Source organism: Orbicella faveolata, unplaced genomic scaffold (genome assembly GCF_042242905.1).
Source record: "Orbicella faveolata isolate gen_17 unplaced genomic scaffold, um_ofav_v1 contig_26, whole genome shotgun sequence".
Lineage (NCBI taxonomy): Eukaryota > Metazoa > Cnidaria > Anthozoa > Scleractinia > Merulinidae > Orbicella > Orbicella faveolata.
The window spans coordinates 6,571,264-6,589,144 of record NW_028301554.1 but is presented as its reverse complement, the minus strand read 5'-3'; the positions used below and the strand labels follow the sequence as shown (position 1 = coordinate 6,589,144).

General features: G+C 46.7%; 3 protein-coding genes and 2 pseudogenes across 3 annotated transcripts; 4 read left to right on the top strand and 1 right to left on the bottom strand.

Annotated features, from left to right (window-relative positions):
* Window positions 1-103: 103 nt before the first annotated feature.
* Window positions 104-2,201, top strand: LOC149107861 (uncharacterized; annotated as a pseudogene).
* Window positions 2,202-4,581: 2,380 nt separating this feature from the next.
* On the top strand, window positions 4,582-6,022 carry LOC149107860 (uncharacterized). Its single transcript, XM_089295987.1, has one exon. The coding sequence runs from the start codon at window positions 4,582-4,584 to the stop codon at window positions 5,005-5,007; it is 426 nt and encodes a 141-aa protein (XP_089152113.1). The 3' UTR covers window positions 5,008-6,022.
* Window positions 6,023-6,153: 131 nt separating this feature from the next.
* On the bottom strand, window positions 6,154-9,441 carry LOC149107859 (uncharacterized; annotated as a pseudogene).
* Window positions 9,442-11,893: 2,452 nt separating this feature from the next.
* Window positions 11,894-14,741, top strand: LOC149107858 (uncharacterized). The gene is made up of 2 exons (XM_089295954.1): window positions 11,894-11,951; window positions 13,052-14,741. Exon 2 carries the CDS (start codon window positions 13,072-13,074, stop codon window positions 14,692-14,694), a length of 1,623 nt encoding a protein of 540 aa, XP_089152080.1. The 5' UTR covers window positions 11,894-11,951; window positions 13,052-13,071; the 3' UTR covers window positions 14,695-14,741.
* On the top strand, window positions 14,722-17,521 carry LOC149107857 (tetratricopeptide repeat protein 28-like). Its single transcript, XM_089295937.1, has 2 exons — window positions 14,722-16,289; window positions 17,253-17,521. Exon 1 carries the CDS (start codon window positions 14,737-14,739, stop codon window positions 16,285-16,287), a length of 1,551 nt encoding a protein of 516 aa, XP_089152063.1. The 5' UTR covers window positions 14,722-14,736; the 3' UTR covers window positions 16,288-16,289; window positions 17,253-17,521.
* The last annotated feature ends 360 nt before the right edge of the window (window positions 17,522-17,881 follow it).

The following is a 17,881-nucleotide window of genomic DNA, read 5'->3' as shown; positions in this document are numbered from 1 at the left end:
TTGACATACAGTTGTCCCTTTTCGTATTTAGTTTCTAGATCAATCGCACTCGCTTTCGAATAAACTCTCGTTAAATTGTCCCATGATCTTTGCTGTTCATCTTGCGCGCCTAACAAAGGGGTTTCTTCCCCCATGAATGATGTCTCGGCATAAGAAGGGTCAGGCAGGCCGGACTGCTCGCGCTGCATAGATATTTCCGTTTATTCACCACCGTGGTAGGGAGTTGATGCCACGACTGGGCCAAAAGGTTCGGTTGTGTTAACCTCTTGTCCGACATCATCATCATCATCGTGGTCAATCTTATTGTCAAGGCCCTTGTTCGTAACCAAATTCGCCATCTTCCGCCATAACGATATATTGCAAGCCTAGTATTTTTCAAATTAGAAAATAATCGCCGGCGTATTATACAATGTCAGTTCCCGAGAACCTTCGCGCAACGTACAGCAAAAAAACATTACACGGCATGCGGGCCGAGCGCGCGGTCAAGCGAATCACCTTTTCCCGCACTGAAGCCAACCCCGGCGATACTCTGTACGTTTACGTGCCCAAGCTGAACGTGAACAAGGTTCTGGTGCCGGGCTCGCTAGCGCTTGTCTTTAACATTGAACTTTCTGGAGGGCACGCCAACAACTTTCTTGTCCAGAACGCCACGCGAGCGCTCGTTGACAGGCTGCACGTGAAGTTTGGAGGCACTACCCTGCAAGACACGGTTGGCTATGGCATCTACAAAATCTTTGATGACCTTTTCCTTTCGCAGGAAGAAAGAGACAACAGGATCTTCGAAGGGATTCAGAGCGAGGATCTGTGCAAGATCCGCTCAGGCGCGGGAGACAAGAAAACCTCGGGCGTCGACGCTGAAAACAAGCTGAACGAGGTATACGGGAGCAAGTACCGGATCAGGCTGGACCATCAGATCCTAACCGATCACGGCGTTTTCTACCCCCAGGCCCCTTACAAAGACCTCACGTTCGAAATAACCCTTGCTGAAGCTGCACATGTGGTCAATGGCTCCGACACAACCCAGCTGAGATACAAGCTGACCAACATCCAGCTCGAGTACGATATGATCCGCAGCAAGACTCTGGCAGACGAGGCGCATAGCGTTTACTCCAGCGGAAAAGAGTTCGCCTATGACCCCGTGATGCGTTCCCAAGTGGTGACCTTCAAAAAAGACACCGACACGAGGAAGAACATCAAAATCGACGCCCAAAAAAGGTCGCTAAAAGCCCTCCTGCTACTGTTCATAGAGCCTTATACCGACGGAGCCAGAGATTCGGAAAAATAAATCTTCCCGGATCTGACGAAAGTCAGCGTCACAATCAGCGGCTCGCCCAACATGATTTACAACAATGGCGTCGAAGGCAAGGACATGTGGGAAGAGGCCCAACGCTTCTTCGTGAAGGAAAAAAATAAAACCGAGCACATGGATGCGACAAAGTTTTACACCGGAGATAATTTCGGGCTTCTGATTGATATGCGCTCCATGGGGGACCAAGAAATTCATGGAAGCGGCAAGCGCATTGTGAACAGTACGGACGGGGTCCAGCTGGAAATCGAGAGGAAAGCCGAAGGCTCAGGCAACGTGAACTGCCACGTATTCGTCATCGCCGACTCCTAGTTCAACATTATGGACAGACAGCTGGAATCTATACAGAATTGAATATGAACATGGACCCGACCAAGATACCCTTCAACGCTCTCATCGTGGGGCCGACTAATTCAGGCAAATCGAGGTTCGTGGTGGACCAGCTCTACTGCCCTTTCCGCGGAAAGTTCGACTACATCGTGCTCATCTGCCCGACGTTCACGCACAACAAGACCTACCACCGGCTTGGCGAAAACGATCCAAGAATGGATGTGATAGTCTGCGAGCAACACGATGTGGAAAAGTGGTTGAAGCTCATGAGATGGCTTTTCGTGGGCACCAACACGCTCATAATCCTCGACGACTGCGCGGCCTCCAAAGACGTGAAAGGGCGCACTAGCAAGCTGGTGAATCTCGCCTTTTCTGCCCGACATATGGGTATCAGCGTTTGGGTGCTGACCCAGAAGATGACCGGCATTACATCTTCCTTCAGGAGAACGTGGCGGCGATCGTCCTCTTTTACACCCCCTCGGCCAGGACAACGAAAGCCATCTTCGAGGATTACGCCGGCGAGCTCTCCCCGGATGAGTACAAAGGTCTGGTTTCAAAGCTGAAAGAGCGAAAGTTCTCTTATCTTGTGTTCACGCTTCGCCACCCCTATGGGGTAAAGTTATTTGAATAAAAAAAATGGAGCTGTATATAACCTTGCACAATGGCTGGAGAAGACGCCGCGTTAGCAGACGTTATGAACCTTCTTCAAACAGAGCCCGAGCCAAGTGGTCAAGCAGGCGGCGTCGTTCCAACAACCGCCCCCAGAACCTGACATTTCTGCTCTTCGCGAGCAGCTGGCCGTGCTGGTGTCCACAGGCAAAGCCAAAGAGGCAATCGGAGTGCAGCTAACCCACGAGCAGGTGAAGCGCCTGAGCGACAAAGAGGTCGAGAAATTCACCAAACGCTACGAGACGTATGTGGGCTCAAAGACAACGGAAAGCCTGATCGACAGCTTTATTTTTCTTGCAACCAAAGTGGTGGGAATGACCGTCAAAATCAAAGACATCGACGCTTATCAGAAAGAGCTCAGAAACGACTAAATCTTGAACAAAGAGCTCTCCATTCGTGCCGGCAACCTTGCTTTGAAGTGCGGCCGGTTTCTTGCCGCGGCCAACGCGGCGCTGATCACCACAAAACATATTGATTTTAGTCCACAGTTGCCGGAGAAGAGCCACCCTTCTCGTGATGAACACGGCTATCTGCTTGAGGGCGTTGATGAAGTACCCGGCTCATCAACTGCAGAATTACTAACCAGCATTCGTTAAAATCTGCTGAGGGCTTGCTGCCAAATTGTTAACAATTAAACTTTTTTTCATTTGCTTAGAATACGGTTCGCTTCAGAATGTCAACCGAACAATCCGAGAGCGCGCCTGCCGTCACGGCGCCTCAGGTCGAGACCCAGGCAGCACCTGCAGTCGATGCCACACAGCAAGCGACAACTCCGACTGCAACCACGCAGCGCGTAAAAAATCCAAAGCGTGTGGCCGCTGGAAAAATGGTTGCTGCAAGAACGCGGCTGGCCCGGGAAGAACAGAAGAAAGCCGCTGAGGCTTATCACGCGGAAAAAGTCGCCACAGCGACCCCTGAGCCAACCCCAACTACAGAAGGTGAAAGCCCAAAGAGGGAAAGCCCAAAGAGCGGCGGCCTCAGCGCCAACCAATGGATTGCTTTGGCGGCATAGGCGTTTCACTGCTCGGGATCTATTACAAACGTGAAGAGCTCAAGGCAATGGCCAAGCCCGCGTTCGACAAATTGAAAACGCCGGAGCCCGCGCCTGAGCCCGCGAGTGTCGAGCCAAAACCTGCTCGCGCGACACAGCGAAAAGGATTAAGAAAAATGATTTAAACTTTTGCGAGTGATGTATATCGCGATGCCGAACCCAAGGGTTGTGCAGCTTCTAGTCTCTACAGCCGCAATTGGTGGAATTACCGTATTATGGGTCGACTTCACCTTAAAAGCTATCAAAAAGGTGATGTGTCTTTCCGACGAAAAGTTTACTGATAAAGCCGCAGAAAAAAGAAAAAGAAGGAGAAAAATAGAAGAAGAAGTAAGAAGAAGAATAGGCGAAATAATAAGAAGAAGAGAAGAAGAAGAAGAAGAAGCCGCGGGAAAGGAAGATTAAATTCACACAGTTTGGAGAAAAGTTTTTTAAAAATATACTCAGATGGAAGTCTACTGCGTGAAAGACCGGCGAGTGACGCCGAACGTCCGAGGAACGACAAAAATTGTTGCTACAAAAAACAACCGGCGACTGCTAAAAGTGAAGTGCGCTGTGTGCGGAATCACCAAAACAAAGTTTTTGCCTGGAATTCCTAGAAAGAAGAATTAATTTTGTTTTAAACTTTTGTTTTTTACTTATATCGAGCGCATCATGTCTGACAACAAGCTTGTCAAGACCGTCATTGACGCCGCAACTCTCACGGGATTAGCCGCGGGCATCGGCTGGGCCGCAAAAAAGGTTGTGAAAGAGAATTTCACTTCTGATCCCAGCAGCAGCGTGATGAATTACGTGAAGTTCACCGCCGTCATGTCTGGAAGCATTGCGCTCAAAAAGTACCTCGAGGACCAGAAAATCCTCCTCGACAGCGTTTGAAGAAATAAAAGTCTGTTTTATTGCACCATGGCAAGTATTGTAAGCGTCGACGTTCACGAGGCTGTTTCGAGATCCCCGAGAGAAGACGAAGCACTCAAGGAGTTTCTTGAGCGTTTCGAGCGTTCACTTCTCAACTTCGACTGGATCGAGGCAAACTTGGACAAAAAAGGTACGGAGTTTTTGAAAGATTGTCAGCAGCGAGCCGCCGAGGCGTATCAAAACGCCAAAGAAAAATACAAGACCGAACCCGAAGGCCTTCTCGACTGGATTGCGAACAACGCGGTACCATTCGAGGAAAAACAGGAATAACTTAGAGTTGTGATTTGAAAAAAGCTCCCGTTAATATATAGCCATGGCGAGCATCGCGATCAAGATTGGCGGGGCTGTGTTGAACGCCACGGCTTTCATTGGCGGCAATTATCTGGCGAGGGCGCTTGGCGGGGGCGACAAAGCCGCGTTTGAAGAAAAGAAGCGCCACGACAAAGCTCTCGAAGATTATCAAGAGGCTTACGCCAAATACACACGCGACCGAACACAACTTCTCGATTGGATCGCGACCAACACGCAAACAAAGAAGCAGGCCAAGCAGAACTTCACCAACACCGACTGCGCCTTCAAACTCTACAACCAGGCGCATCCTGACGGACGAATGGTACCCCCCAAGGAGCCCAAGTTCTCAGATTTCTATCAGCCAAGCGAGCGGCAGAAAAAGGGTGAACTCGCGATCGTGGGCGCTGGTGCTCTCGCTGTGGGCTACGCGCCCTTCCGGTTCCTTTAAACTTTTTTACACCTTACTTATATGGACGCCAAACTCGCAAATATTTACTACGGCTCCGGGGGCCATTGGAAAGGAATCGCCGCGATAAAAAAATTAGCCGAGGCAGCCAAGGTTCCTGAAGAAACCGCAAAAACGTGGCTGATCAGGCAAGCGCGCTGGCAGATATTCCTCCCCGCGCCGAAGCGAATTCCTCGGCGAAATTCGACGTTCCCACGCCCAACAAGGTGCATCAGGCGGAACTTCTTTTTCTGCCGCACGACAAGCTCCCTCGCGGCCGCAAAGTTTTCAAATACGCGCTGACTGTTGTCGACGTGGCCAGCCGCTACAAAGAGGCTGAACTCCTGACTTCGAAAAATTCTGATGGTCGCCCAGGCCTTTCAGAAGATTTACAAGCGCTCGCCTCTGGAATGGCCTGAAATACTGCAGGTTGACCCCGGGCGCGAATTCATGGGCGCTGTCACAAAAGAGATGGACAAGCACAAAACCTTCATCCGGCGCGGGCGCGTTGACATTCACCGCGGCCAGGCCATTGTTGAACGTTTCAACCGCACCCTGGCTGAGCGCTTGTTCGGTCACCAGTACGCCGTGGAAATGCTTTTCCCTGAGGGCTAGCGGTCCACTGCCTGGGTGAAAAGACTTCCTGAAGTTGTTTCGGCTTTAAACAACGAGGTCACAAGCCTCATCGGCAAGAAACCCGCCGTTGCCATCAAAGAAAAATCTGTTTATGCGAGGCCATCGACACCTTATTCGAGGCTTGTTGGAAAAAGCGAAAAAATCCTCCCCTCTCTTGTCCAAGTTCGTTATCTCTACCAGCCTGGCGAGCTTGAAGGGGGCGTGAAAAGAGCCACGGACCCAATCTGGTCTTTGAAAGTTTACAACATTGAAAGGTCTTTTTCCAAACCGGATCAACCCGTTCTCTACTATCTGCGCGACGGGCCCAAGCGCGGCTTCGTGCGTGAAGAGCTGCTGGTTGTCCCTCCAAACACGCAGTTACCACCCAACTTTCTTCCGTGAATGCGCACAGGATTTTTTGTTTTGAAGAAAAAGAAATCTATTATATCTCACCATGCCCTCTACTACAATCGTGGATGTTCTTTACTGGGCCATTGAGTTTTCCACGAAAGAAAAAGGGAAGAGCGTCCAAGAAGAAAGCGAGCATTTCACAGAGCGTTTCAATGAATTTGTTCTCAGCGACGAAGGAAAAGAACTTTTCTTGGTTGACGAGGCGACCACGGAGTATGAAAACGCTCTAGAACAATACAAGTACGCTCCCATAAAACTTATCGACTGGATCGTGGGCAGCTCGCGAGATAAAGGAGCTCTATCATAATAAAATTTATGAAATGGCTAAAAACTCCCCCTCCAAACACTATTCTTCCTCCGGCTGACGTGAACTAGATGTGATATTCGATTGGGTCGGTGTGTATCCCGTCGGGCAGCACCCACCGCTTGTCGTAATAAGCGCTCAGCCCCAGCTTCTCCTGCTCGTAAGTGACGATCTGGCCGTCCTGCATCCTGAAACCTTTGTTGGTGGCCATGTCCTTGCTTCCTTCCAGCGCGTCCTTAAAACGCTGCCACGTTATCTCGTTCTACTTCTTCGACATCCCCTTCGTACTGAACTTCTTTTTTTCGCCCTCTCCTTCGTCGACATAATAACACTTCGAGCAGAGCGCGATCATCCGGCTGCCCTCGCACTCAAGCTTGAAGAGACCTGGGGTGCGGCCGCTCCACTTGTCCCAAGACAGCCACTGATTTTTTTCCGCCTGGAATTCTTGCTTCAGCTCTGGCCGGACGACGTCCTCGAGCCGCTCGCCCGAGATCGCCATGTAGTTGCTGTCCGTGTCCATCTGGATCAGTTGTCTAGTTGTCTATCAACTTTATTGGTCACAAAATTACAATATAATTAAAAGAAAAAAAGGAGCTCGAAATCTCTTCTGTCGACGTACTTGTCGAGAAAGTCGTAGTAGAATTCCAGCATCCGCAGCTTCGCCAGCTGGTAGACGGCGATTCCGATCTGGAACGGCCGCCTTATCGTGATTCGGGGCTTGCGGCTTTCCAGCTAGTAGGCCTCCCCGATCTCGTCGAGGTCTTCGAAATACGCACTCCGCAGCGCTCTGTCGACAACCTTCTCGTCTTTCGTGTATATCACGTTCGTTTGCCGCTCCAGAGCTTCTATCAGTTTCCCATAAGCGCTGTTTCCGAGTAGTTTAAACACTTCAGCGAGCAGCGCCTTGCTTCTGTCCACGTCTCCTGTCCGGCGCGCCTCCGTCACCTGCTCCACGAACCAGGTGAAGATCTTGCCCGGTTCGTAGTCGATTGTTCTGGAAACCTTCGTGACAACCGCCCCATGGTTCACGTACCACCGCAGCAGAGGGGCGTACACCAGCATCCGTTCTGCGGACAGAGCGCCTACAGGCTTTCTCCCGTCTCCGCGCTGTCTGCCCGTTCTCGCCAAGTACTCTTTCATGTGTTCCGGCACAGCTTCGGCGGGGACCCTTTTGTTGTAATAGAAAGGGCACATCTCCTCGAACATTGGCCGCAAACGCTCTGGGATCTCTATGCGGACTTCGGCGAAGCCGAACCACTCCCCGGCTTTCAACCGGCGAATCAGAACTTCGGCCGCTTCCGCTTGGCGGTCATCGTCGTAGTGTACGACCTTCTCCTTCCCGCAAGGCATTTCTCTGTGCATGGTCGAGAGATAGAGAGCGCTGGCGTCGAAACCGAGAATCTTTTTGCAAAGACGCGGTTCTTCGAACTGATGCGACCTTATCCGTGTCACACCGGCCTCGTGCCGTCTTGTGAAAACCAGGCTCGGTCCGCCAACAACCGCCCCTTTGAGCGTTTCGTAAGCTTCTTTGCTTGGGCTGTAAAGGTCTGCGCCGCGCTCGATTGCCCCTCGGAGCAAATAATGCAAACTCACCCCTGGCAGGCTCATCGCGTCTTTCAGAATGTCGATTCCTCTCTCGGTGTAGAAGCTTTTCATCTTTTCCAGCGCCTCGAGGCCGGGAGCCACATCAAGATTGTTGTAATAGCGCAGCCAGTCTGCGAAGATCCGCATCCCCTTTTCTTTGAACAGCCGCTTGCACTCCTCCCACTCCTTCCGCGTGAGAACGTATCCGCCCTTCAGTTTCGAATACCAGGCCTCGTATTCTGGGAGCCCAGGGAAATCGAGCTTTTCGGGCGCGTCGAACCATTCGTAAGGGAACCAGGATTTCTCGGACTCACTTCCGTAGGCTTTCACCCATTTCGCGTAGCTCATGCCCGGGCCCAGATAGTTGATGACATCGAGGAAACGGGCCCCCCAGGTGAGCAGGAACATGGTTTTGTTCCCCTTCCTGGCCACTTTGACTTTTTTTGATATTTCGGCGAGAGTGCTGGCGAAGTGGTTTTTGATCAGATTCAGGTCGGACGAACCTGAGTTGAAGCCCACGACAGGGACCTGGTTGCACCATTCATTAATTTTTTGCTGCTGGTCTTTTGTCAGCAGGTGCATGTCTTCTGGCACAAACTCCGCTCTCACCTGGTCCTGGATGTTTTTCTCGCGTCTCTCCAGCTCTTTCAGGAACTTGCGGACCAGCTCCACGGGGTTTCTTTCGCAGATGTGGGTGGGCTCTCTTTCAAGATTGTCCCCGACGTTCACGGAGATCGGCACGTGCGCGTTTTCTATCGTTAACGCCCCTGTTGGCTCTTTCCGATAGTTTTTGTCGCCATAGGCCTCGAAATCGTACAAGATCGCGTGTTGGTAAGTTTTAGTTTGCTCCCTCGGGAGTTCCCCCTTAAGAGGCCCAACTTCGCAAGACCAGGCCTCGATAACCTTGTAGTCTCTCTTTCGCAGAAATGCGGTACGGTTCACTGTGGCTTGGTACAGTTGTTCGGCTGTTTTACCGTTTGTTATGATAACATTTTGGGCATCCGTGGAAGGGGCAGCCGTGGTATTGTAATACCGTCCTCGTTTTGTGGTGGTACCCGTCGACAGGAGAAGACTTCATTTTCCCGCCTTCTCGAGTAAGCCATCTCTCGCCCCCGTGCCCGCACATCGCATGGTGGAGGTGTATCCCCCGTCGCTTCGCTTCCCGCTCCAGCCACAGAATCGCTTGTTTCGATGCTGAGCCTTTTGGGTACATCACTTTCTCGAAAGCTGTCTGTGGCGCTTCAACTATTGTCTCCGGGCAAAAGATTACCGCGCTGCAGGTTTGGTGATGCCGTTGTAGATGACAAGCTTGTGTGAACCTCTGCCCGCAATGCGTGCATGCATAGGTTTTTGCCAGCTTTGCGATATCTTTTATCAAGAAAGCATCGCCTTCGTAGACACCTATCGTCAAAATCTTTTTGAGTTTGGGGTTCGGGTTTATTCTGAGGTGCCAAACCACTTCTCCGGTTTCCAGACGCTCAGGCTCGTGGACACGAATTCCAAGCAAAGATGCGATGGGTAAGCCCTCATTCAGATGGGCTTCGACCTTTTCCAACTCATCAAGAGAAATTTTTGCGAAGTTTTCTGGAATGGTCTTGAGTTTGTAGAAACTCTTGGCGAGACTTCGGGCTTCTTTTGTGCAACGGTCGTTGCGCGCCCCTCGGTGCACAGCGATGCACCGCCATAGGCACGGGTTGTCGTTATACACGTCCAAAGATACCATTGCCCGGCTATGGGCAAGGTTGCGCAGCCAGTCAGGCAAAGGCCCTGTTCCCACCAACGGCTTCCTGTCAATCACAACCTTCAGGTCTACGTTGAAAAAGGCTTCGAACACCCACTTCGTGTTGGGCCTGTCGGTTTTTTCATTGTCGAGACGCAGTTCTTCCTGCTGGTTAAGCCATTTTTCCGCGTCTTCCAGTTTGTCAAACCACTGTGAGCCCTTGGGGTTCGAGTAGTACACGATCACAGTTCCATCCTCAATGTTGCGCAACTGATACGCGAAAACGTGCCTCAGATAAAACGACGTGCTTACTCTTTCACGAATCCTCGACATAAAGTCTGGTGTTAGGTTTCTCCCCAGACGTTTGATAAAGCGCCAGCGAATGAAACGCCGGCCTGTAGTCTCTTCTTTCGCTTCTTTCTCTGCGTCATCGAACAGATCCAGAATCTCCTTCTGGTAGTCTGTCACTGTTCGGGTTTTCTGCGCAGGGAAGGGGTCGCACTCCCTCAGAAGCGCTTGCGCTTTTCTCGGCTTTCTTTGGCGTGGAGGGGCTCTTGGCTGGTAAGGCTTCGGAAGAAGTGGCTTCTGCAGATGCGCCTGCGTTTCTTGAGAAATTGGTTCATCCTGCACGTTCTGGACAACCTTTCTTACCGCTGGTGCGTTTTCTGCAAGAAGTTGGTCGAAATAACGCAATACCGCGGGATCAATTTTTGCGAGTTCTTCTTCCAGTCTTTCTTGGTTGTGGGAAGCCATAGTTCCTTACGTTATAACCGAAGGTTTCATTTCTCTAACTGATGTGTTTTCTTTCTTTCAGCTCGAGCAAAACAAGTTCAATTTTTTTTTTGTTTTTTCACGCTTGCGGATAAGACGTTGTTTTAGCGCGTTACCGCCGCAGGGCTTGCAGAGACGGTAGTCGCACAGAAGGCCGACTCCGCAAACTCTGCAAGGCTCTGGCATTTTCATTCCTTAATTCAGCTGGTTGTTGTGCTGCCCGCAATACTCCCCGTAACAACGCTTTCCGCAGCTTTCTTTCCGGCCCCGCATCAGCCACCTGCACTTGTTTGGCGCTCGAGTCATCCCGGCTCGGGCGCTATAACAACGGGCTCGCTTGTTTCTAATTGTCGGTACTCGTTGTTGTAAGTAGTATATAGGGGATTGGACAAATACTGTTTCAAAGAGGGAGCTGAATTTCACCGTTTCGCAGCCCCCAGGTTCAACCGGCCCGAGCTTGTGAGGGCCGGACTTGATGGTGGGGGCTGCGATAAGGTGAAATAAAGCTCCCTCTGCGAAACGGTATTTGTCCAATCCCCTATATACTACTCGAGCCAGTCAAACTCGAATTAAATCGTTCGCATATATCTTGAATTAGCTCGGCAAAAATAAGTTGGATTTTCTTCGATTGATAATTTGTGTGTCCACAATAAATCAAACGAAACAATTCATACCCGCGCGTATCATGTTACCCTACTGGGGGTGGGAGGACCCATGGAGACACCGAGGATAACGAATGAACTCTGAGCAGTAGTAGTATAGTAGTAATATTTTTGTTTTGTTTTGTTTTGTTTGTTTGTTTGTTTATTTGTTTGCATCTTTGTTTTCTTCTGGCCTCTAGAGGGGTATTTCGTGGTCATTGAGCTAATGCGCGCTCCTTGGAAATCAGTTCAGTGAAACTGTAGAGTTTACAGAGAAAATGCGATTCGCGCCTCCTGCTCGTCGAAGAGGGCAGATTATCTTTTCACCAAGGTATTTTTACCCCGTATCCTTTTTTTTAAACCCACATCCCGGATACACACAAACGCATGCGTGATACGATCCTCTGTTTCCTTGAAATTTGGGCTATCTCGTCTGTATATGAAAATTAAAGTTAGCAAAGAATGTCATACTCATTTAGTTGTCTTCCAGCTATTCTATTTGTATTTGTCATTGTCTGCCTTTATATTGCAGGGGAACTCCCTTACTGTTATTTCAGTTTCTTAGTTGTGGTTTCCCTTTGATGTCAAGATAGTGTAACTAAACACCGTAAATTTACATCGTGTTTCAAAACATAAGCTTATAACACTGCCAGAAAAGTCAATATTAAATACTATTAAATAATTTCCCCTGCAAGAAATTTACATGTATATAGCGTGACAAATGCTATTTGCGTTGCGAGCTCTGACAATGCAAAAAAATGTAGTCACGCGAATGAATGCTCGCTAGAAGTAATGCTTTTCGATATATAATCTGCGTAACTTCTTCTTTGTTATTATTGAAACAGTTGCTGTTGCTGACTCGGTTTGATTTTGGATTCATCCAGTTGATCTGACCAGACTGGTGAGTACAAATGAACTTATAGTAGGATAAGATGATTAAAAAGTTCTTCATAATTTTTGTGCAAGAAGGAAAAATTTGTTTATTGTGGAAGGTGCTGCATTCTCTATTCTGGGCTTAATTAATTTATCCTACTTCTGTACGAATTCAAACGGTTTACGATTTAAAATTTTATAGAAGTGAAATTAACTACAGTGAAACCTGTAGTTAAACCTGTACGACCCTCATTAGTGTCCGCTTAATACAGGGTGTCCGTTCAAAACAGGGTCTAATATGCGGTGCGATAATAGTTAACTATTAACTCTTTTATAACACAGTGTAACACGGTGTAAGATCAAGCACTGCTCATAGGACAATGTCCAGTCAGTAAATGCATCAATCTGGAATAATAGCTTAGCTTTTAGACAACATCGCTGAACAATGTTAAAGGAGTCTCAGGTAGACGTTTAGAAGTAAAAAGCTCTTGAGGTTTCCGCTTATTGCTGCTTTTGTGAAGTTCGGTGTCCGCGTCCGCTTAACAAAGGTGTCCGCTGAATGCAGGTTTATTTTACAGTAAATGTGGGACTTCAGCTGGTGTCCGCTTCATAGAGCGTGCCCACTTGATATGGGGTCCGCTTAATACAGGTTTCACTGTAAATGCTGTTTCGTAGAATAACTCAAGCGAACTTTCTATAAGGTCAATTCGACAGCCACTGCACAGCTTAGATTACAAACAGATTAGACACATATTAGACACAGCTTATAGAGGTAAAGACATGGAAAGACATGTAAGCAGCCTGAACTTTAACGGTGATTTTTGCAGAAGAAAAAGGCAACTGCAACTCTAAAAAAAACGCATTGCCCTGAAATGATCAAGAAAGACAACTAACACACGCAAAGACAACTAACAGCATTCAACCAGCGGCCTCGTATTTTCAGCAGTTTTCTCTTGTGTAGGTTGAGACTGTTTATACTCCCCTATGACGAAATGCAAGTCCTTAACAGGGTTACCCCCAGCTTTGAATTCGCTATTATCCAGTTAGACAACCAAGTAGAAAGACAAACAAAACTATGTTATTACTCGAAATAGCTACAACTCTTAATTCGTGTTTTCCGTTTGACAGGGCTCATACAAGTGGACGCTATGACCATTATAAAAGACACTTTACAAGCCATCTCTATTGGCTTGATTGTTGCTACTTTCCTTCGCAACACTGGTCGTAGTCTAAAGGCCATTGAGGTCTGCCAAGAATGTTTGATCTTCCTAAATAATGGAGTGCTAAAAACGGGAGGAGGAGTTTTCAATTTAGTCAAAATTTGTACATATCAAACTATCTTCAGGGCGTATTGTCTTATCTCTGATTATACAAAAGCCTTACTCTACGGCAGGGAAATTATTGAAATTTACCGCAAGTGTGGTAAAAAACACAAGGAAGGGATTGTTACATTAACAGTGGCCAAAATATCTCAACAGCAATGTAGATACGTAGAAGCAAGAGAACTTTATGAGAAAGCCGTAAAAATCATGAAAGAAATGAGAGACAGAAAAAATGAAGCATTCGCTGATGAACAATTGGGAATAACGTCTTATTGTCTCGGTGACTATGACACAGCTAGAGAATATCTTGAGAAAGGACTTGCCATCAGAATACAAATTGGCGACAAAAAAGGAGTAGCAAGAGATTACGGAGACTTAGGAACTGTGTTCCTATCTCGTGGTGAATATGACAAAGCTAAAGAATATCTTGAGAAAGCACTTGCCATCAGAATACAAATTGGTGACAAAGAGGGAGAAGCCAGCTCGTACGGAAACTTAGGAACTGTGTTTCAATCCCTTGGTGAATATGAAAAAGCTAAAGAATATATTGAGAAAGCACTTTCCATCAGAATACAATTTGGTGACAAAGAAGGAGAAGCAGCAGACTACGGAAACTTAGGAACTGTGTTCCTATCTCTTAGTGAATATGACAAAGCTAAAGAATATCTTGAGAAAGCACTTGCCATTAAAATACAAATTGGTGACAAAAAGGGAGAAGCAGGAAATTACGGAAACTTGGGAAATGTGTTTGAATCTCTTGGTGAATATGACAAAGCTAAAGACTATATTGAGAAAGCACTTGCCATCACAACACAAATTGGTGACAAAAAGGGAGAAGCCATTTTATACGGAAATTTGGGAACTGTGTTTCAAACTCTTGGTGAATATGACAAAGCTAAAGAATATATTGAGAAAGCACTTGCCATCAAAATACAAATAGGTGACAAAACGGGAGAAGCAGCAGATTACGGAAACTTAGGAACTGTGTTTCAATCGCTTGGTGAATATGAAAAAGCTAAAGAATATATTGAGAAAGCACTTGCCATCAGAATACAAATTGGTGAGAAAGCGGGGGAAGCAGCAGATTACGGAAACTTAGGATATGTGTTCCTATCTCTTGGTAAATATGACAAAGCTAAAGAATATATTGAGAAGGCACTTGCCATCAGAATACAAATTGGTGAGAAAGCGGGAGAAGCCAGTTCCTACGAAAACTTGGGAACTATGTTTGAATCTCTTGGTGAATATGACAAAGCTAAAGAATATATTGAGAAAGCACTTGCCATCCAAATACAAATTGGTGACAAAGAGGGAGAAGCCACTTCATACGGAAACTTGGGAAATGTGTTCCAATCTCTTGGTGAATATGACAAAGCTATAGAATATCGTGAGAAAGCACTTGCCATCAATATACAAATTGGCAACAAAAAGGGAGAAGCCACTTCGTGAGGAGCCTTGGGAACTGTGTTTCAATCTCTTGGTGAATATGTCATGGCTGAGCGTTATATTGAGAAGGTACTGTCAATTAGTCGAGACATCAAAGACTTAGAGAATGAGTTCATAAGTCTTAATAACCTTTCAGTGGTGAAGTTATGCCAATACAAGATCCCGGAAGCGTTTGACTCTATGTTTCTGTGCATGAACAGAAGCGAAACTTTACGGAGTTTCTTAGGGGACAACGACGATTTTAAAATATCGTCTTCAGACGTTCGCGAGTTTTCTTACCGGAATCTTAGTGCATTATTTTGTTTTGGGGGAAATCCGAACCATGCACTTTATGTTTTAGAGCTGGCACGGGCTAGAGCGTTAGCAGACTTGATGGCAACTCAATATTTTCTTGAAAGCCAAATCTCAGCTGATCCGCAATCGTGGATTGGTATTGAAAATATTATGAAAAAAGAAAGTAACTCTTCTTGTCTGTACATTTCCTATCATGATCATGATCTGTTTTTCTGGGTTCTCAAGACAAGTGGAATCATTCAGTTCCGAAGAATAACGGTAGATGAGAAACTAGTTGGTGGTGGACTAGTTGGCAAGTTAGATGATTTCTTCGCAAAAAGCTTTCGAAGCTTTGGTATTTTATCAGAGAAAGATTGCGAAGATCGATCTTTAAGTGACGTTAAGAACCTTACAACATTAAGACTGATAGAGGAAGAAGATGAAGAAAGTCGAAACTCCAAATCGAGCGTAACTTTTTATTACAGAATATTAATCAGTCCGGTAGCTGATCTACTTGATGAGCCCAAGCTCATAGTTGTACCTGATCGCTGCTTAAACCAAGTTCCGTTTCCAGCGTTAAAGGATGAAGGCGGTAGGTATTTATCAGAGAAATACAGAATCCGCATCGTTCCATCTTTGATTACTCTCAAGCTCATTCAGGACAGTCCTACATACTATCACAGTCAGACTGGTGCTCTGATAGTGGGGGATCCAGTTGTCGGTACGGTGTGTTACAAAGGAACAAAAAGCTGGGTTTCTAGGTTACCCTGTGCAGGAAATGAAGCAGCCATGATTGGACGACTGCTAAGTGTTCAGCCTTTGTTGGGACGGCAGGCAACAAAGCAGGCGGTACTTCACATGTTACATTCAGTGAGTCTGATACATTTTGCAGCCCATGGTAATGCCGAAAGAGGAGAAATTGCCCTTTCTCCAGTAGGCCCTCCTAACAGGGTTCCAGAAGAAGATGATTACCTATTGACGATGTCTGACATTGCACAAGTTCAACTGCGAGCTAAACTGGTGGTACTTAGTTGCTGTCATAGTGCACGTGGGCAGATTAGAGCCGAAGGAGTCGTTGGGATCGCTCGAGCGTTCTTAGGATCTGGTGCACGGTCCGTTTTGGTGGCTCTATGGGCCATAAGTGATGAGGCAACAGAGCAGCTGATGTGTCGTTTCTACGAGCATCTCGTTCGTGGAGACAGTGCCAGTGAATCTCTTCACCAGGCCATGATATGGATGAGAGGTAACGGCTTTAACAACGTTCGCGACTGGGCGCCGTTTATACTGATTGGAGACAACGTGACATTTGACTTTGGGAAATAACGGTAAGTATTTTTTAGAAATAAAACGCTTTTTTGGCGGAGGTAGGAGAGAGGGAAGCTAATAAACGTTAACGAAACTGTCGCCATTTCATAACATAAGTAACGAGATCCAAATCCTGCTAGACATATCAACAACGGGTCTTCAAATCGTTTGCATTTAGAACACTCGCGCAAGGTTTTTTATCTGTTGATAGTTCACTCGAAGTTTCGCCCTCCCCAATGAGGTGTGAGTGTTTACGCTAACAATGTAAATCATCAACTCGACACACAATGTGAGTTATAGGCGTTTTTGTTTAATACTTTTCAGCAATAACCTCTAACAACGGGACGCGCTCTCTGAGTGCCTCTATAGCCAATGAGATTGGGAATTTACGCGGTAGTCAGACACTTTAGTACTCTGATTAACAACTAGATCATGAACGCGACATTTCTATCGCGTGATTGTTTACGAGGGCGCAGTCGGAGTTAACCATCACAGATGGAAATTAAGAGCAAATAATCTAATTGTTTTAGTGCAAATCTAGTAGTCGTTCAAACCTTTGATCTAAATTACCTTTAAAGACATTTCGAAAACGGAAAGAAGAGACCCCCAGCGCTCACTGCCAGGCATTCGTGATATAACGCTAGTATATTTATACTAACATTCGATAGCAACCTCCCACTGGCAGGTCGCTAAAAGTAAGTCAGGATATTTTGCTAAACATGGCCTAAAAAGCACTGATCTTATTCCCCAAGTCGAGCAAAGCAAAAATACATATAAGACATATTAGCCTGTCATGAAGAATTAATTTCTAACTTACCTCAGAGTTGCGTCACAAGGAGCAATGCGCTATCCTTGCCAGTCCTTGCCAATAGTGAAAATTTCGAAAATATCCCGATCTGTCGAGCCAAAATTGTCGAAATTAGCGCCATTTTCGAGTAAATGGTAAACAATCACGGTCATTGGTTATTTTTCTGTTCTTGCAGAGACGCACGGTAACAGCCACGTCCCCGAGGTTTCAAGTGTTGTAATCCAAGATTGCGGTCACATGCATTAAATGAACACGGTTTAAATTTGTTACCACTTTTCCTCCGTGTGGGAGGTCTTATGAACGAGAAAGGAAAGTGATAGCTTAGAGGTAAGAAAGTGAGTAGCCATTAATTAAAGATTATCAACACAAGTGATTAGTATAGATAAATAGCTGTTATTGCAATCGAGTCTGCGCTCAAATATTCTCTTGTTTTAAAAGGCATGCAAACGAGGCGAAAGGGTCAATACAATACAGAATTGACCCTTTCGCCTCCTTTGTTTGTCGAGCCGCTGACAACTGCAACAACAGCTGTTGTCCTGAAGTAACAGTAAATAATTTTCAGAACTCACGTTAACAAAAATATGTGGTAATTAAGTAGACAGAAATAATGCTTTCCTCTGACTGCTATTTAAACCTAAGTCTGTTCGATTTAACCCACAATCGTCGGTAGGCGACTGGTGGTTCAGTGTCGGTCGCAAATTAAGGGCCTACTTACATGGTGAAAAGTTGTCTCTGTTGAAAATGTTTCCCACTCAGCCCTACCTCGCGTCACTGTAAACGAGCGATTATAATGTATGAAGAATT